General features: G+C 40.4%; 1 protein-coding gene across 1 annotated transcript; it reads right to left on the reverse strand.

The window, feature by feature from the left end:
• Nucleotides 1-9,311: 9,311 nt before the first annotated feature.
• Nucleotides 9,312-23,466, reverse strand: LOC106903450 (monocarboxylate transporter 2-like). Its single transcript, XM_014967280.2, has 5 exons — nucleotides 23,349-23,466; nucleotides 22,010-22,230; nucleotides 16,623-16,766; nucleotides 13,809-14,600; nucleotides 9,312-11,655 (listed from the first exon to the last, which is right to left on the reverse strand). The coding sequence occupies exons 2-5, from the start codon at nucleotides 22,224-22,226 to the stop codon at nucleotides 11,399-11,401; spliced, it is 1,410 nt and encodes a 469-aa protein (XP_014822766.2). The 5' UTR covers nucleotides 22,227-22,230; nucleotides 23,349-23,466; the 3' UTR covers nucleotides 9,312-11,398.
• Between the last annotated feature and the right edge of the window lie 80 nt (nucleotides 23,467-23,546).

Consider the following 23,546-nt stretch of genomic DNA (forward strand, 5'->3'; position numbering starts at 1 on the left):
AAGAACATGACTACACTGTTGTACAAAGAAAGGCTGCAGCAGTGCTGTGTCATGCTACAATCACAGTTTTAGGGAGTAGAACAAGTTGTGCATAAGTGCAAGAGCAATTATACATGGATTTCCAATTTTTTATACAGATATGTGGCGTGAATTTACCTGAATTGTGGACTTTTGCTCTTTAATCAGCAACTTTCTGGAGTTCCCTAAGTTGTAAACTGAATCCACCTGCATTTAATTTAATGTCACAAAAAAAAAAAAGACAAAGATGTGGAGCCTTCAGAGGTCTGTTGGAGAACATTAGTGAACAGACAGCATCATGAAGCAGGTACGGCGTAGCCTGGTAAAAACCTGCCCCTTCTTTTCTTTGATTCGTACAGTTTCTGGACCCTCAGCCATTGAGAAACAACTACTTGCTGGAGGCGTGGTCTCTGTTGAAGATTTAAATTTTACCCAATCGCTGACGTATATGTAGTGTGCCAGCTTGACACTATGAAGCTTACCAGAAATTGCCTGGTAATTAACCACCCTCCTATGCTAAGAGAGACGTGCCGATGGCTGTTAATGTTTATTACATTACTATTGTCAAGCTACGGGAAGACTACAATTGCAAAAATTGACGTCACCGTTCACAACTTCTTATTGTTTTTTCAGGAAGGCTGTGGCCAGGCTGGGTCAGGAGTAAAAATATGGAGAAGTTTAAAGTAGGGCTAACTTATAAAAGTAGATCTCAAGCTTGAACATTTCACAGTACACCATTAATCTGCTGTAAATACAAAATACTTATAGAAACTGTCTATATGACAAGTAGTAGGAGGGAACTGCTTTTGGCTTTTATGGATGAGTGGCAAGAAGAAAGTCATAAGAATTAAGCCAGATAATTGCTTTAGTAAAAGCAAAAACAAGATGATGAAACCTGCACAGAGGCAGTTTAACCTGAACTAGACCCTCGCTGGATGGCGACCAGCTTACAGCCCTAGAGGGAGAACAGAGAAACCAAATGAAGAGCTTAAAAGTGAAAGAGAACTCCGCTTTGCACCACTATAAGTCAACGTTCTAAGTGTGTGAATGCAAATATGTCAGGATTTGTTCATGTGTGAGCCTGATGTGATTGTGTGTGCGCGTGCTTATAAGTTCAGGAAAAGCCTGAGAGCACACTTGACTGGCTGTGTAAAATGAAATGCAGAGGGCATTCTCTTCAAACGGATGGTATTCAAAGAGCAGGGAGTTTCAAAAGGAGACAGCACTGAGGGCACTCCGGTTTGAACTGTGTTTGCGCAAAGGCTCCTGCTCTTTTTCAAAAACCAAAAGAAAAAAAATTCCTGAAGTGCACTCTCAGGGTTTTCTTGGAGCGAGGGGTTCGGGGGAGGGGGAATATTAGGAGACATAAAGAGAAAGGTGGCGGAGCCAGACAGACAGCCAGAGATGAGGTTTACCAAACCGACCGGGGGAATACGTGCGGAGCGGGGAGGGAGCCGTGGACCGCAAGGTAAGAGAACGGAGAGGAAGAAAGTGAGAAAGCGAGGGACACATAGAAGCAGAACACTGGCCCGGGGCATCGGTACGTGCCGTGCCTCTTCAGGAGACTCAGAGAAGAGGAGGAAAAAAAAACTGAGAAAGAACTGAAACCCACTTTCCATGAGGCCCCTAGAGGAGCGCATGCAGTGGCGCCCTACATGGCTGCACCAATCTGACCTCGGCGCTGCAGGAATGATGCTTACTGAATTACCCCGTCGACGGCCTGATGCCCCGTCATGCCGGCTCCCTCACACACTCATAATAAACACACTCCATCACCTGTTCGTCCGAAGCACGCCGCCCAAAGAGAGCATATTAATTATAGATGTACGTTAAATTACTTTCATTACCTCCCCTACTCAGTGGTCAGGACAAAGACACGGATGATGGATGGAAGGGGTTGTTATGTCTCCCTGTGCAGTGAAAGTCCCTTTTTTTTTTAACTTTGTCTAACCTTTTTTCCTCTCCATTCTGGCATTTCATTTGCATCAGTTCCTTCGCTCACATGGCGTTCGTCTTTCTTTGCAGACTGGAACCAGACAGTCATGACTAATCTTTGAATGAAAAATCTGTCCTCGGCAAACATGGAATTAAGGGCAGCACACAGTGATACAAGTACAATGCATAAGCTACACACAGAGTGAGGCAAATAACAGCCGTAAGACCCATGTTTAGCTAAAAACCTACATCTTTTGCTACTTGGTAATCCATCAACAGTGTCTAGACAACAAATAGAAATAGTTAAAGCGTTGTATACATCAGCTTCAAAAGATTAATCATCTGCTGTCTTGAAATGAGGCTGTGCTGGATACTGGACGCCTTGCATGCTTCACCACGCAAGGCTTCAAAGGTTAGGGGTCAACCTGATGTCCAATGGAGGGAGAGTAAAAGACGTGAAACCATTTGTGGTCTGAACATAAATGTTGTCATGCTATTTTCTTATTTCTGTTTCAGTTTTTTCTTTGTCATTGAGGGAGTTGTGGCTTTGAGGGGGAGAGGAATGAGTTGGATCCATTTTGGAATAACTCTTGTGTTTAAAATTTGGAATAAATACTTTCCGGATCAACAGTATAAAGATAATATGCAAAGACGATAGCATTTTCTTTAAGGAGGCTATTGCAATTTAGTTGCTTTTTGGTAACCAAACAAGCCATAAGAATGTAGAGTCATATAAAAGTTTTTAAAAAATCATACCCGTCTCAAGTCATCCCACAATGTACACCCAGGATGTTCCATTTCTTATTTCTTAGAAAGTTCTTGCTGGATTTGCTGGTATCACCGTCATGTTGTAGAGTTTAGTTCTGTTCACACTTTAAGTCTTTTGAGACTCATCTGGCCAAAGATTATCACAGGCTTGTACTTTCGTCCTGCTGCAACTTCCATCAGGGGTGTGGAGACTTCCTGTGGTTCTGCTTTTAAAGTAATTGATTGTCTGCAGCCTGTTTGCGTCTTTCATGGAGTGTTTCCTATTTCTCTTTCTGGACATTTGTAAGTTTCACTGTTATTGGTTTGTCTAATAATACGTTTTCAAGCTTTTTAGATTATGAGATTATCAGCAATGTAAGTTGTAAATAGAATTAAGGGGCTGAAAATAAAATGTAATGATATTAGATTTATGGCAACAAACCAGCTCAAACAACGCAAAGAACTTTGCACAGTTTTTCAACAAAACTAACCGACTGAGTTCAAATGCTGTTGGATGCAGCTAATGTTCGCTAAAAGATTACTAGCTGATAACACAGCACCTCGAGCTTGTTAACAAGTAGCCTGTAGGCTACTGATGATGTTGCCTATGTTCAAAATTGGGAAGATCTGGTTACATTCCCTTGAGTAACTTTTTGGAAAAACAAAACAAAAAAAGTACTTATTAGAGTAGCTTCACAGCACTGTACCTTTTTCTTTTGAGTAATATTTTTTATTGCTTTGACACTTTTTTTTTGTTGTTGCTACGATTCATTTTGCCCGTTGCACCAAATATGGGACTGCAAATCGGTCAAACCCTTCTGGGTTAAACCAGTGGATTTGTTGAGTAACTGGTTGGATGTAGCGGTCCCATTGAGACTTGCCCTGCTATGCCTGGTAGGAGATAGAACCCAAATAACAAATAAAAATGTGTCGGGCGGTAAAGTGGAGGGGCCAATGGTTCCCTGGCCCCCCCTGTTCTGGCGAAGCTGTCCAGATCATTTCCAGTTCAGACTTGTGGGAATAATGTATTTACTGCCCACAGAGTCTATTGTTTTCATGCTGACTGTGCTATTATTACCCCTAGCAACAGTTGCCATGCTGCTGACAATGATGTCATCAGCATGACTTTAAATGATGTCTGTGTCATGAGGCCCTGCTAAGGATGACTTTGTGATGTCATAGAGTCCATGACATCACCAACTGATCAGTTAATTCTCTGGTCAGTTCACACAGAAATCATTTGTACATTTTAGCTCAGCTCAACACAGATGAGTAACGAAAGCTCACAGCTCACTTTTTATTTTTGGAAAAACATGAAAAAAAGGTTCTCCAACAAAGTCCATCCTGGTCAAACAACCCCGGATTACAGGAAACAAACTTTCTCAGCGAACTTCTTTGGAAAGTGATTGAAAAATCTGCGGACGGACCAACTCTGCATCTTGTCAGAGAAACATTTTTGGAAGAACACCACGAGGTTTTGATCTTACTTTTGAGAGAAACAAGAGAATTAAATGTGGATTTTCTCTCAGAGGTGTCAGAAGAGCTGAGTGAACGGATTTTCCAAAGCCTCACCAGAGATGCTTTCCACTTTGCTTCTGGACTGCATTTAATTGGACTTCTTGATTACCCAGGAGGACATAAAGTTATTGTGGAAAAATTCAAACATCACCTGGAGAATCCTGTTCCTCCAAAGAAAATGTTTACATCTACAAAACGAAAGATCAGAAATACTTTTTTTCTTGAGGACTTGTACTCAGATGAAAACTGCCTGAGTGAGGATTATACTCAGGTAGGCATGGACCCTGAACGATTTTTGAGGGACGCGAAAGAGATGGGTTTCAAACGTGGAACCGAAGAGGAAAGAAGAAATATGGTAGAAAAAATTCTTTGGTGATTGATTTATAAGTCCAGTCATAGACCTAGATATGCCGCTTACAAAATGAAGCACATGTCCAGAAAAAGCTTGCTACTAAACTCTGGGAAGAAGTAAAGGACATAGATTTTATCTTTTTTGACAAGATGGAAAGAAAACTCTTCAGATATATCTTTCACCTTCTCTCAGGCAATGATGATTTAGTTAGAGAATTGCTTAAGATGATAAAAAGTGACAACCCAATAGTTATTTACAAGGTTATACAGTGTTTCAAAAGGACCCTGGCACATCCTAGGAAAATTAATCTCCTACAAGACTGTCTCAGAAAGGCATGGAAGTACATTCAACATGCTTTCTGTTGTGGAGGTAATTCAGACGATGCTCAGACTCAAGAACCCTCTAAGAGTGGAACAAATGTTGAGTTTTGTCCCGTCTTAGTTTGGCCTCTGAGTTTGGGACACTCAGAGGAAGCAGGACCATGTTCCGAGTCAGGACCGTCCTCCGAGTGAGGACCTGCCTTTACGTCAGGACCGGCCTCCTTAGAATACTAGGTAAACTTGCTTTCATGGCCTGACCTGGGTGTCTTGGCCGTTGTTTTGAAAGCTCTTTACCTTAATTATTTTCCATACAGATTTCAAATTCTTAAAAAGACTTCCTCTAACTCCTTTACCATACATACCGTTACGTTAACAGTCAGCAGCATGCTAACCAATGATGTTCTCATTACGCGCATCTGATGTTACACGCCTGTCTGTTATTTCAGCTGTTTTGCGTAAGAATAAAGATTGGGGTTTCCTCAACAGAAATTGAAAATTCTTTAACATTTTTCAGAAAATTTTTAAAAAGGTCTTTTTTGTGGTTTGTTTGCAACGTTTGATTTTCACTTTAGCGTTGAACGTCCAAATATGTTGGAAAAACACACGAGGGGTTACACTGTTTTCACATGACTGTAATTGCACATGTGACACAATAAATGGCACTTTGCAAAGATCTTCTTTACAATTATAAGCAACCAGATAAAACAAGGTGCTGGTCAGCAACATTATCTCAGGATGAACACTGACTGAGCAAATGACCGAGTCCCACCACTTCTCCCTTTCCAAACTCTGTCGGCTGCTCAGTGAATACAGAAATACTTTGTGTGCATGCAGACGTCTCCCTGCTTTTACTGATGTCTGATGTCACTCCTGCAAGGAAAGCATTGCGTTTGGCAACCCTCACTTTCTCAACTCTGCAGCTCTATCTAATCTCTGCCGCTCTGAAACATCCCCTTCAATTTCTTCTGCTGATAGATGCCGGTGCTCTCTGAGCCCTCTGGGACCGCATTCTTTCCTCTTTTACTTGTCTCCAGCTCTTCGCTTGTGTAAGACCACTTCAGATTCATCAGGTCAGAAACCACCCAGCCTCCACCTCCTTTTGTAAACAGCAGAGCTCAGATTCACACAGATCTAAAGGTCAGGGGAAGGGGCTGATAATCAACATCCAGACGCCGGTCTCTGCTCTCTCTGCTTCTTTAGGCAGGGTGTATTGTGAGAGCTTGGCAGGCGCGATGCTTTTATGAAGAGTGATAACCAATTACAGACACCTTCTCCCAGTGTGGGAACTTCTTCAAACGGGAGACGGCAGTAAACTGAGACCTGTCGGTCGTGGTTAGTAAATGTTACATTTTAATTCCAGTCCTCGTCAGGAGGCGAGGAAGAGACTCCCTCTCTCCTCGAAAGATGCACACTTTGCTTCTGCTTTTGTCATTTTTGGAAGTAAATTACATCCTGTAAAGGACTAGTTCATAGTTTGTCACTTTACAACCACAAACTTCAACGCAGTTTACCAGGATTGAATGTGACAGTCTCACGTCTTTTCCTCCAACAGGTTTCTTCCAAGTTTGATCAATATTTTGCTCATTAGCTAATAGTTATTGGAGAAACAAAAAGACCACACAGAATCATGCTGCCATAATAATTCAAAGTGTGTTCAGAGACATGTGTGATGTTTTCCACCAAACAGTGATTTGCAAGTAGTCGACATATTTGAGTTTTGGTCTCATGTGACGATTTTTTTCCCTACTGTATATTGTAGATTGATTGATTGAACAGACTTATGGTTCACATATACATAAAAAAAGAACAAATACATATTAATAGAGCTGGGTGTTTTGGCAAAAAATACATATTTGTTTTCATTGAACAACTTGGATAATTATCTCAGTAAGGTTTTAAACTACCAATCCAGTGTCTACTTATTGAAAATTTGTACAAACAGAAAGAAATTAACACCTAATAAGATGTATCTCAAAAAACACTATAACAACTAAACATAATTCCCTCAAACATTCATTTTGGAACATTACGGACTTCAAAATATGAAAAATTAAATTTTGTCATCTAACAATATGTTCAGAGCTGTAAAACACAAAACTTGCAAATCTAGTTTAAATGCAACTCTTTAAAAATCTCTTGTTCTTGAAAAAAACGTGTAGAAAATGGTGGCGGTAGGGGAGGAGGGAAGACGGCACCGTTCGGGTTCTGCAGCATCCTCTGATTGGCTGCTGTTTGTTCCCATTAATAGAACCTGTTACTCTAGAGACACATGATGTGTCAGAGAATCATGGGGGCTGAATTCATATGCAAGCCACACTTTTCAGATGTCTAATTATACAACTTTGTGCTGGTCTTTCACATTGCAACAGAGAGCTATGGAAAATATTAAGAGCCCACTGCACTGAACCCCACTGAAAACCTCCTGGTTATTCCACCAAATATTGATTTCTGAACTCTTCCTGAGGTAAAACATTAGTATTGTTGTTTCTAAATCAATGTGAACTTGGTTTCTTTGCTTTATTTGAGATCTGAAAGCACTGGATCTTTTTTGTTATTTTGACCATTTCTCATTTTCTGCAAATAAATACTAAATTTTTTGCTTTGAATTTCAGAGACATGTCAGCAGTTCATGGAATAAACGAACAATGTTCATCTTACTCAAACATAGCCCTATAAAGAGTAAAATCAGATAAACTGATCATTTTAAGTGGTATCTTAACTTTTTAGTAATGCACTTTACCTCAGTATTCTACTGTTTGCTTACTTCTACTGTTCCTTCCTCCTCAGAAGTAATCTAGGATGGAAATTTTCTGCGACTTGCGGCCATCGGACCCTCACACCTCTGCAGCAGCACTGACATTTCCACACAGCGGAGCGCCGCAATAGGCAACCTTACAGTTTGTTATTCACGACGGCTGATGTTTCTGTTGCTCTACATTCTTTGACCCGATCTTCTTCCCGGCCCTCTGGAGAGAGACACAAGTTGTTGTTTTTTGTTTTTTTTTTATTGGGGGGTGGGGGGAGGGGGTTATCTCTAAGCAGGGAGGACAACAGTCACGGAGCAAACCCTGCACCGGCAGAGGAGGAGGGTCAGCGGGCCAGAGGGGGGAAGCAGGAGGTGAGATGGAATATAATAATGACAAACAGACCCCCGGCCACGGCGTCCGCAGCTTTGTCTCAGGGGGACCTTTCCACCTTGTCATGTCCAAAGACCTTGTGCTGCAGCACTAGACAAAAGGACAGGAAATAGACACAAAAAAAAAAAAAAAAAGTTGTGTATGTTTGCCGCTGCTGCCGGTCTAATTTATTGGCCCAATGATTTGCTGATGTGTATGAGGCTGCATGCAGCTCCGAGCGCTCGCCTGGAACGTGGGGGCCTCGCTTCATTAGGCGCTCACACCCTTAAGCTGCTGACATTTCCAAACTTGTTCCCCAGTCTTCTAATTGTCATGAAAAATTGGACGGAGTCGCCCATCGCTGAGGAGCTCGGGCGCTGGGCCTCGATCCGATGGCATTTCTCACGCGTCCCGGTGTCATTTGGTGACACCGGGACGCTTTTGTTCGTCCCTGATGGCGCAAGACGCGAGGAGGGGCGAGATCCCGCTGCCGCCGGTGAACAATGGGGTTTATGAAACAGAAAGGGCATCAAGAGCAGAGTTTTAAACAACTGATTTATTAGGGTTAACAGTGGAGACTGTTCATACATGTGTGAAAATGTCTTTAGGGATTATTAAAACAATAGAAAAGCTGCCATCTTGACTGAAACACTGGAGCTAGAGTGCTGTAAAAATTATTTGCACCCTTACAGATTTTCTTTTTTTTTTGGCCTAAATTCGTTTCAGATCGTTAAACACATTTCATCATCAGACAAAGATAACCAGAGAAAATGCAGTTTTTATTTTTCTAAAATAAAAAAGCTCACCAAACCATCGTAGCCACATGAAAGGAAGTATTTACCTCCCTGCTTTTCAATCATGAATTAACTGCAATTAACCACATTTGTGTGAAAGCCGAGTCTAGTTTCAGACCTAGAGAGTCAAGAAATCACATAAATAGCAGCCGTCTGGCAACATGAAGTAGGGAGAACGATCTCACATTAAACTGAGATGTTCTGATCTTAACATTTCAAAAACCCACTAATGTAGCTAAATTAAAACATGCCTGCAAAGAATGATTTCTCTGCAGCAATGTAGAAGACTTGGTACAGAAGCAGTTCTTGGGTTTAGAAGGCAATTACTTTTTTCCCATGAAGCCAGTGGCGTGGCTGTTCTTCTTTCCCTTTCTTTCAATTTTCGAAGCAGTGCAATCATTGCTTTGATTTAATAAACATTTACTTACACAGGTTTTTTTTTCCCCCCTGATAATCAAACTTCTTTGATGATCTAAAATATTTAAGTGAGACAAAAAAAGCAAAAACAACATTTTTATTTTTTTTTTTTACATCATTGTAGATTTAGGAATGTTTTATATACACATCTTCCAGTTGAATAGCATAAAACTCCCTCACATTGGCAAAATGTCATTGACTAACTCGTGTTTACCGTTTCCAAAGGATGCATCATTTTTATTGCTCTAATAAATCTTTTTAATTCTATGAGGCATTATAAAATAATAAACGCGTGCGCACACACACACAACTAATTTTGGCAATCCACTTTAAGATGAATGCTAAGATAAGCTAATATTTCACATAAACCTTAAAATCACACATAAAGCTTGGCTCAGCCTGCTTTGGTCCACACCTGAGATGCAGAGAGACAATGTACAAGTAGAGGAAAAACACACACACACACTGATAAACATGGAATAATGACACACTGCGTCAGATTGTGTTTAAATGACCCGCCATGTTGGACAGGGACCCTGTCTGGACTCTGATGTTACTCAGGTAATGCAAGACGTTGAGCTTTTAGCACAGCATGATGACGCTGCCACCACTACTTGGTGGTAGTAATATTTTTTGTCATAATTTACATTAGTTGAAATGCCACAATACTTAAGTTAAATAAAATGATTTTATTTGGGGAATAAATTCTAATGAGTGCACACTTTAATTAATACTTTTTTGATATTCTGCAAACAAAAACCAGCTGAAGGTGTTTATCTGTTTTAAGTTGTTATGCCTCTTAGATTGCAACACATTAAGTTCCCATTAACTTTTTTATATATGAAATAAGCAACAGATATCCTACAGTATATGACCTAGACAAGAACATAATAACATGAGGAAATGAATTTGAAAAGGAAGAAATTCAATTCATTTTTTTACAGTTCTATGAATTATGTAAATGTTTCTCCAGTATTTAGGGAATTGTCTTAAAAGCCCAACAGTATTTTTTTTTAAACATGTTCATTCTCACTGCCTCACATGTAACAGCACAACAAAATGTGGCTTTATATTCTGGACGGATAAAACAAACAAAAACCTTAAACTTAAGATAGGAAAAATAAATCTGTTGACATCACACCTCCTCTATTTACTTCAAAAATCCATCATGTCCCTCCAAATATGGCTGTCGTCTTGAGGTATCTTAGCAACAGGCTCAGTCAGTGGGTGTGAACAAATTCTACAGAAACAGACAAACTGACTGGATCCTGATGGGTGAAGATCAGATAAACATGGAAATGTGGAAAAAATGCAGCCTTTCAATTAATCAGTGGGTAAAAACTCAAATAGCAGTATTTAGCAAAATCTGCTTTGTCGAGTGCATATTTAGTTTTAGTTTTTCACAAAGGTGATATTTGATGGGACCCAAAGGCCAGATTCAGCAAATCCTCTATAGCTCACTGTTGGAGAACTGGCATGTTGGTGCAATGGAAATACAGAGTCTCCATAAAAGTAAACACTATTTACTAACATTAAAGGTTTGACTTCTCCAGAGTTTGAGATAATGCTGCTGACAATAAAGCATGAATTAAACCATACAGTATCACCAAAGGTGGGCAGAGTACCCAAAAGAGCAGCACTACTGCAAAATATACTCACTCAAGTAAAAGTAAAAAGTAGCTGTTTCTAGTTAATTAAGAGTAAAAAAGTATTTGGTAAAAACTTTACTCAAGTAGTGAGTAACTGATTGAATTATCAATCATTTAATGTTTGAAAAATCACATTTTCAGATGGACCAAATTATAAAGATATGTGGATTTTTGGGGGTATTTTAAGGATGAAAATGACCATCATTCATATAAATAAAAGATTTTTAAAAAAGGCAAAATTTTTTTTTTTTTCCCAAATTAGATTAACTGGATAAAAAAAAACTTATGAAACTTTAACAAAAAACAGCAGGTGTGTCTCTGTCTGGTGAATTTTTGGTTAAAACATGTTTGTTTTTTTATTCAGTAGAGAATCCAGAAATTTTACTCAAGTAAGAGTAAAAAGATATGCATAATTAAAGTACACGTAGAAGTGTTTTTTTGTTGTTGTTTTCTCCAAAAACATTACTCAAGTAAATGTAATTGAGTAAATGTAGCTGGTTACTACCAATCTGTGAGCGTTACCTTCACTGGCTTAGCGAGTTTCTTCTGTGGGTTCTGGTTCTGGTTGGGCCGTGTTCATCAGTTCCATCTGAGCCTCGGAGCTGCTCGCCTGCTCCTGGTTCTCTACGGTGTTGTGGTTCTGCGCTGTGTCTTTTCCTCTATTCGCTTTCTCTAACCTGTTGTAGTTGTAGACGTTCATGACGAAGAGGAAGAGCCCACCGGTCGTGATCACTCCTCCACACATGAAGAAAAGGTACTTGTAGTCATCAAAGATGTCCACCAGCAGCCCTGGATCGGAAACATGCAAATTCAAAGTCGAAGCAGGAAAAGAAAGCCAGTTTAACCACTTTATTATAAGTTTGGGGGTGAACTGGAACCAACCAGATTCTTATATGTGTGTGCAGAAGGAAACGAGCGAGGACAGGCTAATCTGAGAGGAGCTGCTTTGGAGCTAACAGAGCCACTAAACGCTTTCTGTTTAAGACAATTTGGACGGCAGAAGCGAAGGCCGTTCTCAGAAACATAAATACGCAGAAAGGGTCTGCAGAAAGGTGACAAATGTGCTTCAGATTAGACTTAAAGCTCCAGGTTTCCAGAAACCAAAGAGCCTGGGCTGCCTTCACCAACAGGCGGAGAAGGTAGTGCCGGACAAAGATGGAAAAATCCAACACGGACAAACATGGACGAACATGGATATTCATATGTTTCGTATTTCTACTTTGGAAATTCAATCAAAAGAGACTGGAAAACAGAAACTGAGGGAGAATAATTAAACATGGAGACATTTGCAAGAATCCTGTTTTATCACACTATAGATGACCTACTTAAAAAAAATCAAGTCTTTTATATGAACTTCTTAGATAAACCAACTAACTACCACATTATAGAACCCCTCACATTGAAAGAGAGCGTTTTATGGTGAAAGGACCATTAAAGGTTTCTCTCATCACGTTCCAGCTTTGCAGCAGCAGATGATGATGGGCATAATATTTGTGTACGCGTCTGCACCGTGAGGGGTCATTTTTCATTCTGCCTCTCAATGCATTATCTGATTGATAGCACTCATCTGGTGCCGGTGCTCAGATGACCACCACCCTCATTAAGACAGTCCTTGATTGGCTGAGCAGTAATTATGTCCATCTGGTATAGTCACCCCTTTCTCTTTTTTTTAGTGCCTTTGCAGCCTAATTATGGCCCAGGTACAGGACTTTAATGACGAGAGTTTGAACTGAGCATCATTAAACACCCAACGCAAAAGGCTAATTACTCTCACTTACCTCACTTCCTCCTAATTGGCTTGACCTGAAGGTTTTTGAGGAGCAGTAACAAGCAGATACGGGATACATAACGATTGTGCCCTCTGGAGGAGAACGTTACACAAGCAAGGAGCCACTTATTTGGCCCCATTAAAAGGGGCCCCTCAGAAAGGGGGTCGCTCCCGGTCAAAACTTTTCACTTTAGCGAAAAAGCGGAGAGAAAGTTTATCTGTCGAAAACCCTCATCTTTGCTTTTTCATCAAGCTGAGCAGCTTTAGCTGCTAACGGTACGCCACTGGATTTCTAATGACACTAAAACAAAACAGAAAACAATCTAAGGAGAGGATAATAGAACCGCTGCAAAAATAAAAATCCCACACAATGAATATTCTGCAACAAAGTTAAGAACTATCCTTGGTTACATCAAAAACATCTGAAATTTTGCCTTATTCTCTTACAAATGTCTGAATATTTTGTTGGTCTCAAAGGAGAAATAAAAAAGTAAATATCCAAGCAGGAGATTAAAACTGGCTGGTATAGTTTACACTGCTAATAGTTTCATTTATATAAAGGCCTGCCTGAGCAGAAGAACAACAACAACATGGATATAGGAGCGTGGGGCGGGTCATGATGTTTTTCTAGTTTGGATAATTTACCTACAAGCACACAAAAACTGGATTTGCATAGGAAATTTTCATCTTTCCTTTGAGTTATTTTCTTTCTCTCCTCCTTTTCAGATTAAACAGTTGACAAGTCAGCCCATTATCGCCCTCTACTGGGCTGCAAAGAAAGCTGCGTGCAATTCAACTGAAAGCGGCCAACGTTTGCGGACACAGAGAACGATGAGACCCTTACCAAACTGGGCCTTTCATAAAATCCTAAACAGCCAAAGCTCAGTAGTAATAATTCATCTCTCTCTTTTAAAGTAAAAACAACATTAAAGTAATTCTAAGGTTTAGACACTTAGGTATTGCATGTTTGGAAGTAGCTTGCTTCCAAACGAGCACACGCCCACACATAGATTTATCTGACTTCACATTATCGACTCGCTCTTTGGTCTACGGTGTTGCAATATTTGGCTGCAGCGATCTGAGAGCAGATCTAGTTGTGTAATTCTGAGACAAAGAGTGAGGTTTGTGCACATGGCGAGACGCAGAGACAAATCACTTATTGAGGGTACATTACCTGCAGCTGGCGGTCCCAAGAGCATGGGGAAGCACTCTATGATGGTCACCAGTCCAACAGCACTGGGGAAGCGCTGGTTTCCCATCAGGTCCATGAGGCATTCAAATATCAGTGCGAAAACCATCCCAAAGCCCACTCCAAAGAACACAGCGTAGGCCACCAGCAGCGGGTAGGTCCTCATCAGGGGGCAGAGGAGGTGGACCGTGCCATTGAAGACCATGGCGAAGCTGAAGAGGTACTGGATCCTCGGCCTGACCCACTTGCTGTTGGCTACCAGCCCCGTGAGAGGCCGAACAAACATGTCGACGAAGCCCATGACGGAGAGCAGATAGGCGGCAGAGTACTCTTCTACGCCTCGGCTGACTGCGTACGCCGACAAAAACACGATGGGCGCGTACGCGCCAAAGATGAACATCACATTTCCAACGAGGTAAATGATAAAGCCCGGATCCTTGAAGGACGACAGATCCACAAAGGTCTTAACTTTTTTCAGACGGCTCCCTTTCGACTTTGTGTTGTTTGACTGGTCCACTTCCTTCGGTGGCGCAGAGTGCCGAGCGACGGGTCTCATTACGGCCCCCGCAACGCAGCAGTTTAACATCATACCCCCGAGGATGAGCAGGCTTCCTCTCCAGCCAAAGTGTCCTAAGAGATACTGGTTGACCGGGGCCAGGAAACAAAGGAACACCGGACTGCCGGCCATGGCGAGGCCGTTGGCCAACGGTCGCTTGGCGAGGAAATATTTACTGATGATGGTGAGAGACGCGTTCAGGTTAAAGCAGAGTCCCCAGCCTGTATGGGGGGAGGAAAAAATTTAAAATAAATAAAAGAGAGTCACATTTAAAGTGCTTAAGCAGGAAAAGCTGTGCTGAAGCTAAACTCTAGAGGGTCCTTTCCTAAATTAAATCAGAACTGATTGTGCTCCGTGTTCATTTAGGTTTCATCTCACTTTAGTTTTGCCGGCTAAAATCTCATTACAGAATGCTGGAATTATTTCAGAAATAATTTCTCCATTTAAGTAGAAATAAATTAGGTAGCCTGGGTAATACATTCACTCTCCTGCCTTCTGCTCTGAACATATTAATTTAATAGCGCCTTAATTTAAGGAAGATGAAGAGCTACAGCTACATGGTTGCAGCGCTAGATTTTCTCCTTCCAATGTCAATTTACTGCTCTGGTACGAGTTCACAGGTAAGTCGCTCAAACTCATTATTTTTCGTAAACTAACTTTGACGTAGCAGGGAAACAGTGTCTGGTTTTAGTTTGTAAAATTCGGTATTAATAGTATTTAGTGTGTTTTTAAAAAAAAAATATTTTCAGGACCAATGTCCGTTTCCGCTAGACAAAGATCTGAGCAGCAGGTGATGAAAGGAAAGCAGGAATGACTTTAGAATAATAGATGAGAGCTTTTTTTTTATTTTAAATGGTTTTTTTGTTTTCACATACAGAAAGAAAACAAACATGCTAATGTTAGATAAGCTAGCTTTTAGCTTGTTGGACGTAATTTTCAGAACAGTATGAGTTGCATGTTCATCTTGATGCCAGCTTTATCTACACACAATATCACAAAGATTTTTTTATGCAAGACTATATGCAGAATTTAGTCGAGTTTCTGTTTTGTAGCATCAATAGAGCAGGACAACTTCATCTAAGCCTTCACAATGATAACCTAAGCATGCAAACACGTAATGCTGAACTTCAATAATAACAACTGTAAGCCAAATGTAATTATTTACATTTGGTATTATTTGTTAAGGCTGTGGACTTCAAACAATGCAATGCAGAAGATATCAACTATAACCGGGAAAACAAGAGTGATGAAGCTGATATAATTTACATTAGAGTTACACTAATATGATGATGAATTTTTGTGAAGAAAAAAAAAGATCATATGGTTAAATACATATTATGTAGCAAGTGGGCATTGGTTGGTACCTGGTAACAAGGTTTACGAAGGTTTTGAAGAGTTACGGTTTCAAAACAACTAAAATTTACCCTCTTTCCCCCCCTTTTCCACGGTTTAAGGTAATTTTAATAAGATGCAGCAAAAAGTACTGAACTAGTTCCTGTTGTGTAAATCACTGACTATCGTCTTTACTGAATCTCAAGGGGTAGAAAGAACATTAGAGTAAGAGGGGGGGGGGGGGGAATGAAAAAGTCTTAAGGTTTTTGCAGTAAATGCTTGTCCATTTAGCTACCTTTGCTAGATAAAGCTGAATGATGCCATATTGTCACTATGCAAGGGCTCAAGGGAGCAAAGCGGTCCCCCTGGGCACAGGACACAGCTTAGCCACTTGCTGGGACTATTAATGCTTCATAGGAACCTTTGGCGGAGTAATGAGCCTCGTAGGGTGGCAGAGGGCCCCCATGCGACGCCCGTGATTGGAGACTGCAGGAAGGCGACGGAGGCCGATTAAAGCCTGTGCTCTCTGGGATCAGAGATAGTTCTGTCTTAATTACTGTCATGGCGCTGGTTCTCATGCCGCTCTAACTGCACCTCAGGAGCTGAGGCAGATGCCCAAAGCCCAGGAACAAAAGGCACAGAGGCCAAATCGGTGGAGGCAGCTCTGCACCAAGAGCTTCTTGGCAATTACAAAAAAAAAAAAAAACTCTGCAAATTCCTCTGCCTCCAAGCGAATAGTCCACTGAGAACTGGAACACTTAGCAAAATGCCAAGCAAGAGAAAGCGATTTGGATCTCAAAATAAGTTAAATAAATATTGTCGAACAACATTCAGGCAGTTAAGGTGTTGCAAAAAGCAGCCAAAATAATCACATTTATGATACCAAAAAAAAAAAAAAAACTGAACTATACCTCCAATAATGCCAATGCAAAGGTAGAGGTAAACGATGGAGCTCCCAAATGAGGCCGTTACCATAGAAACCCCACACATCAGTCCGCCCACCATGACCACTGGTCGACTTCCAAAGCGACGGACCAACACGCTGCTCACGGGACCTGGTGAAGAGGAGGGGAAAACAATAACTGGGATAGTCTTTTATTACACTTCTTTGTAATGTCTCCACTTTTTTCATTTTTCCATTTCCTCCAGTGAGGAGGACATGACGCACGTAACGCGTTGGGGATGTGGTTGAGCTCATGTGGGTCAGATGCAGCGGTGGAGAGGGGGCCTGTGCCCTGGAAAGCTTTGTAGTTCCATCTGCGTATATTTGAAAGTAGCAGGCACTGTTTGAAAAAAAGCATTTGCAATATGCATTTGTTTATGTTACCATATACATTAAATTAAAAGTTAAAAAATCTTCACGTGTAACATCTTTCTGTTTAAATATCTCACATTGCAACACCGGCTCTACAAGCCGGTGTGGCTTGTAGAGTACAAAATTGATTTTCTTTCTGAAATTAGAGCATGCGACTTTTAATCAGGTGCGCTCTGTTGTCTGGTAAATGTGGTTGGTGGCTCTGTGCAGTTTTGTGATAGAAAACTTACTTCTTTGTCTAACTGGTGCCTGATGAAGCCCGTTTAAAACGCCTGTTTTCTTAAAGAGCAGAAATTTGCTGTCTGGCAGAAACACACTGAGCTAAAAAAAAATTGCAAAGTAGGTGCAAATAAATATTTTTTATCATCACAATAGTGCCACAAAATATTGTGATAAAATATAATAATGACCATATTTTGTCACAAACACAAAAAGGTCTTGAGAAAATTGGTTTCAGATGAAAATGCCTCAGAAAGAAAAACGCATCAAAATAAAAATTTTCTGCCATCTCATCTGAAGCGGCTGCATTTTTGTTTTTTTCTGAAGCCATTTTTGCCAAGACGTTTTTATTCTGATGCCATTTAGTCAAAAGGTCTGATGGATGTTCTGACATCTGAGGCCGTTATTTTCTAATGTGTGAGGATGTTCTAAAATGTGCAACATTAGCAAAACATTACTGGTTTTGAAAAATATAAAACATGTTTGTATTTAAGGCATTATAAACTTGTGTTAATTGAGAAAATAGTGAGTCAATTGAATCAACGTAGACTTAAACAACAAATAAAAAAAACTTAATTTGTAACTTTTTCCCACGCTCTAATTTCAATCATTTATGACTACAAGGAGTCTGGTAAGAAATTTGGAAATGTCTCAAAAATATGATTAATCACTCCAATTAATAATACAGAAATTATTTTACTGATAAGTTTAATGATAATTGACACCACCGGTAGTTGTAAATACAAGTAAAGCGAAAGGCAATGTTTAAGCCAAGAATAAAACGTCACAAAATCTTTGCAGTCTGCAGCTGCTTTAAGATCTGAATAAACTGATTGATAATCATTGAATTCTTTTTTAAACTATGTAAAGCACATTGTGTTAGATTTACTTGTATGAAAAGGAAAGTGCTGCACAAGCAAAGCTTCATTCATTGATCGATTGATGATTAATGTTTAAATTACAGCTCAAATAACTTCCAGATGCCTCCCTAAAACCACCCTGTTTATTTCCATATATGCGAGTAAAGACTGAAAAGAAAATTCTCTCTATGTGATCTTCAAAACTAATCTTTCCAAACTCTATTTACTATACATAAAAATATCTATACTGTGGTATGTATATATGTATATATATATATATATATATATATATATATATATATATATATATATATATATATATATATTTATTATTTTTTTTTTTTTAACCATTAAGGGGGTACCAGGAGGGGTCAAAGATAGCTCATCATTCTCAGTGCAGCCGCGTCCCCGCAGACCATCTCTCTTTCTGCAACCATTTCCATTTCCATTATAGGTTTATCATTCAGACTCCTTGAGTCAGAGGTTTTCTGAAGAGGCTGTCATGTCTCTCCCATGGGGACCCGGTGTTAGACCCCAGTGTGCTGAACCTTCCTCTGATATATCCCACTGTCCCTCTCCTCCACTGGGTGACATTGCTGAAGCCTCGCCAAGGACAATATGATAAAGTCCTGTGCCTGAGCCACGGCGGAGCCGTATATTTCACCGCTTAGGCCTCCCTGAGCTGAGCACAGGTAGATTACATGCCCCGCTTTCCTGTCACCTTGAAAGCAGCCACCGACGAGCTCATGTGAAGCCTCCACAACACTTTGATTTAGTCATATTTTGTGTCATCTACCTGTGACCCAAATCCCCACAGATTGAAATGCGATGCACGTTTTTTTTTTTTTTTGTGCCCTGCCCTGGCAGCTTAGGGAAACAGTTTGGTGGGTCTGGTTGCTCTGTAGTGTCAGAGGCGGATTTGTTTGACAGCAGGGGAAAAGAAAAAAAAAACAACACACATTTCCCTTGTTGCACATTTGAAGTTTTTAAATTAACGACACAACAGCCTGTATTTGACTCGGGCAGTAGACTGGACAGCCCGCAACAATTATAAGAACACAAAGGGAAAAGGACAAGAAGGGGTAAGAGGTGGGGCACGACACATATAATGCCAAATAAGTTAAACCAAATAGTGAGAGTGATTACTACACAACACCTATGTGATCAAAGATATGAGTTGATTAAAACAACATATAAAAACAGAAAATCACAAAGAGCAAAAAATATCTGCTACATGATTAGCAGACATTGTGGCTAACTGCTTTTGCCTTCATGAATATCGTTTTGTATTTATATACATGTGTGTACAGCAGCGGAGGAAAAAGGCGTCTGTAGTGAATTTGCAGGAGTAGCTGCAGAGCGGTCCAACCCAGTGAATGGCTACAATGGCCTCATGCTACCGACGTTTGAAACCAGACATTTACAAGCACTTCATAAAAAGCCTTCTTTTAAATGTCTGACAATAAGTCAGACTAAACTTTCCCCGTTTCACGTCAGTAAAGGGTTCGCAAAATCATCTCTTTGCCAAATGCCAGAATAATGAGAGAGAGAGGGAAAAGAACTTCTGGGATCCGAGAAGTCATTTTAATGTAAGAAAAAAAAACTGCAAAAATATTAACGTCTCCCTGAATGTAGCATAAGATAAAAGAGAAAAAGGGCATATTCCTAATGAGTTTTGAATTTGGGTCAGGTGACTAAATAACACTGGCAACACTTTTCCTATTAGCCCCCCTAAAGCTACGTCAGAGAGCGAAGCCACTCATGTGAGGCCAATTTATCCATTATCTGTCTGTGGGAATGAGTTGACTGTACAACCACACACTGGTTGCTCTCTTTGTGAAGAAAAATATTTTTTTCAAGGAACAATTTAAGCTTTAATGTGACATGTTGGGGTTTATTTCCTATAGTTTTGGTAATAATACCGCATCAGGAAATGCACACCACAGACTGTTGACTATTTTCAGCTGTTTCTTAGGTGTTCATACATTTCTGTTTGAGCATTTTAACTGCAACAAGGGATCGCACTGCTAAAAAGAGCAATTCTGTAATTTTAATTTTATCTAAAGCAAAACAGTGTCACATCTTTCTAAGTTAACTTTTCCACACAAAGAGACTCTGCCGTTTTGCCGACTTAAGCTAGCTAGCTGGATTCTATGGTTTAGCCAAAATGAAGCCTTAGTTTACTTATTGGCATAAGAGAGCCACTGCAATAAGCTGTTTTCTATATATATGAATTAGGGCTGAAACGATTCCTCGAATGATTCGAGTACCTCGATTACTAAAATTCCTCGAGGAAAATTTACCTGCCTCGAAGCTTCGTTAATTTATGTTTTATTAGTTAGCGCACCGTGTTCCGGCCGGGACTTCATTTGCGTTCCGCAGAGCTCTCACTTCCGCCTCTGAGTTGTTGACAAAAGCTAAGTCTCAGCAGCATAAAGTCCAATCTTCAAGATTGGCCCGTGGGGATTTTATTGATTGATGATAATGCCCGACTTTTTATCGTTTTTGGGGAACCAATAAGCATCCTTAAAATGACTGGGGGAATGCCTGGAGTACGGCAGCATTTCTCCTCCGGGGCTGCTGGTTGAAAGCGAACGGCGGGAAGAGCGCTGAGGTGAGCGGATAGACTGAACAGGGCGGGCGGCTGAGTAGCTGATGCTTACCGTGTAAATGTAGCTTTACCGACGAACCGCACAATAAATTTCATATCCCGGTCTGAAGAAACGGGTGGCGGAGCGCATCGTACATGGCTGGTAGATGAGTTTCTGAGTGTGACCAGTGAAGGTGTCGTAAATATCCCGTATTGCTTCCCCCCGTGTTCGTCCCCCGGTCTAACGGTTCGTCAGTCCGCTGGTCTATTTCCTCCCCTCCACCCCATCTTACGTTCGTTCATTCGCCCTCTCCTCCCACTCCAGGCGGCATTTCCCGTATTTTCAAACCCAAAGCGTGACAGGTTAGGTGGCAAGGTGAGTTTAATTAATCTATTAAACTCACTGAAGATGAATACATAAACTAAAAGCTGGATTGTAGACATTTTTTATAAGCATATTTGTGAGCCTGCCTCTTTGTTATTAAATTCAATATAATTTCAGATTTTTCTATAACTTTTCTTCTGGTTAACTTAGAAAGTGAGCCATTATTGTTACAGGTTAGTTTTCTAAACTACAAAAAAGCAACTGTTAGGGATGCTCAAATATGAAAAATTGGACTGATATTGATATCTGATAGTAACACCGGTATTATGCCAGATTTACCAATATTTCATTTTATAAATTTTTTTTATCCGATTACTCGATTAATCGTAAGAATAATCGATAGATTACTCGATTACTAAAATATTCGTTTACAACAGCCCTAATATGAATCCTAACTATTGTTGTAACACTTTTAAACCACTCCACATTCCACACTGTTTGATTCTGTAAAAGATGCTGATTTAAAGCTGCACACTGCAGACCTTGTGATGGATCACAGCTTTTAGGACACGTGTCCTTTTTGGGCTCACTGCAGCTCTAAGTAAACGTCAGCTGATAAAAAAAAAAAAAACACTATTGTGCAATGAAAATGGTAAACGTTTGCACAAGTTTAATTTTTGAATCAAATTGTTGAGCCAGAACAGTGTTATGTATATCAATTTGAAAAAACATTTTGCAGAAATGTGTGTGTGTACTTACCCAGACATCAGTTTTATATCATGTTACATAACCCTGCCATACTGTTGTATTTAAAACCCCTAATTCTATCTCACCTCAGTATAAATATGTAAAAAAAAAAAAAAAGACTAGGAGTTCATTACACCTCATGTTCCATGATTAGGTCATTTAAACTTGTTTGTTGACCATTGAACATCCTGATAGCTGTAGTTATTTCTCTGTTTGAACAGGGCAACATAATAAAAACTCACCGCCTGCATACATTACAGCCAGCATGATGGAGGAAATCCATGCTATTTCACTGTAGCTGGCCCCCAAGTCTTCTTTGATCGGCTTGAAGAAAATGGACAGGGCTTTGGGAGTGGAATATGCGAATCCAATGGAAATGTGGGCACCGAGCACCACCATCCAGCCCCAGCCCCCGTCCACAGGCTTGGGACCCAACACATCTGCCGGCGCAGGCGGCATCTTTCTGTTCAGAGTGGATGACATTAATGACTTGTCAAAGAACAAACACAAATGGAGCTAAAGCAAGGTCTTCCTTTAAAAGAGAATAATTTAAAAATAATAAAACCCAAGAATCTGTCTCTATGATAAAATAGGATACAATTGAAAATGTGCTTAAGCTATCAAACCATGTATCATCGCTTGCAGTTCTGCTCTGCTTTCTCCATTTTAGGATGCTAACTTGAATCTTTACTCTAAACTTCTTCAAAAGTTTATTCCTGACCCGACTATTTTGTTCCTTGGTCTTTGTGAGGCTGTCTGTTCAACCCTGTCAATCAGATGGCAGCTCAAAATGAGCCGCTTTCTACCAGACGTGTTATTAATGTTTAACGGGAGTTCTCCTTTCCACTGTCACCACATGCATGCTCAGTATGACCGATTGTTGCAAAGCTAACAGCAAATTTCTGTCAACAGTCCCCACATTTAGAATGAGTTAAAAAGGATGTTAATCTGATCTGTTGCGCCTTCTTTTATTGATGCGCAACAATATAATTAATTTTCTAACTCTGAGGCCCTCACAGAACAGCTGCATGTACACAGATATTAAATTAAGCAAAGTTAGACTCCATTTACTAGCTAGGCGGCTTCTGAATGCAACTGTGCATGTGCACACCACACTTTTCAGACGCACTTGGGGGGAAAAAAATCTACAAAGGAACCAACAAAGTTGACTGGGTTGTTGTAATGTCACGAAACGTCGATATTTAACGCACTGAAACATCTAATGGTGGATTCTGTTAAAAAGCTGTAGAATAATGCCCCCTTCAAATGTTACAGCTTCGGCCCCAACTTTTTGTTTTGTTTGCAGCCTAACAGAAAACGTCAGCTTTTACGTCATCTTCACGCCAAGGATTAAAAACAACTTCGCTACAGATACGTCCGACAGTACGGTTAATTCAAAAGGTGCGTATTTTCAGATGGGAAAAGCACTAAGACCAAGTTTCAAAAGCTCAAAAAAAAAAACGAGCACGCGGAGTTGGGTTATTGTTCGCACGTGGGCCGGTTATCGATACCCTGAAAACAAAGCGTGGCGTGGATCCTAGCACTTGTCTCTAGAAACACCCCGCGAAATTGTCGCCTTACCTTTCACAGAGCGCGGCTGGAGACTGTCTGAGAGCCCCGAAGAAAGAAAGACAGAAGTTTGAGCAGCAGCCTTCTTCATTGGACGCCTGGTCACATGTTGCACCGTTTGACCCGAGGGCTTTTCTCCACTTATCGCTGTTTTGGAGGACCTGAGTGAAGCTCTCTTCCTCTCTTGTCTAGACCCACCAGTCACGACTC

This window comes from Poecilia mexicana, unplaced genomic scaffold, assembly GCF_051168715.1.
Source record: "Poecilia mexicana isolate PSO_F unplaced genomic scaffold, ASM5116871v1 scaffold_5, whole genome shotgun sequence".
Lineage (NCBI taxonomy): Eukaryota > Metazoa > Chordata > Actinopteri > Cyprinodontiformes > Poeciliidae > Poecilia > Poecilia mexicana.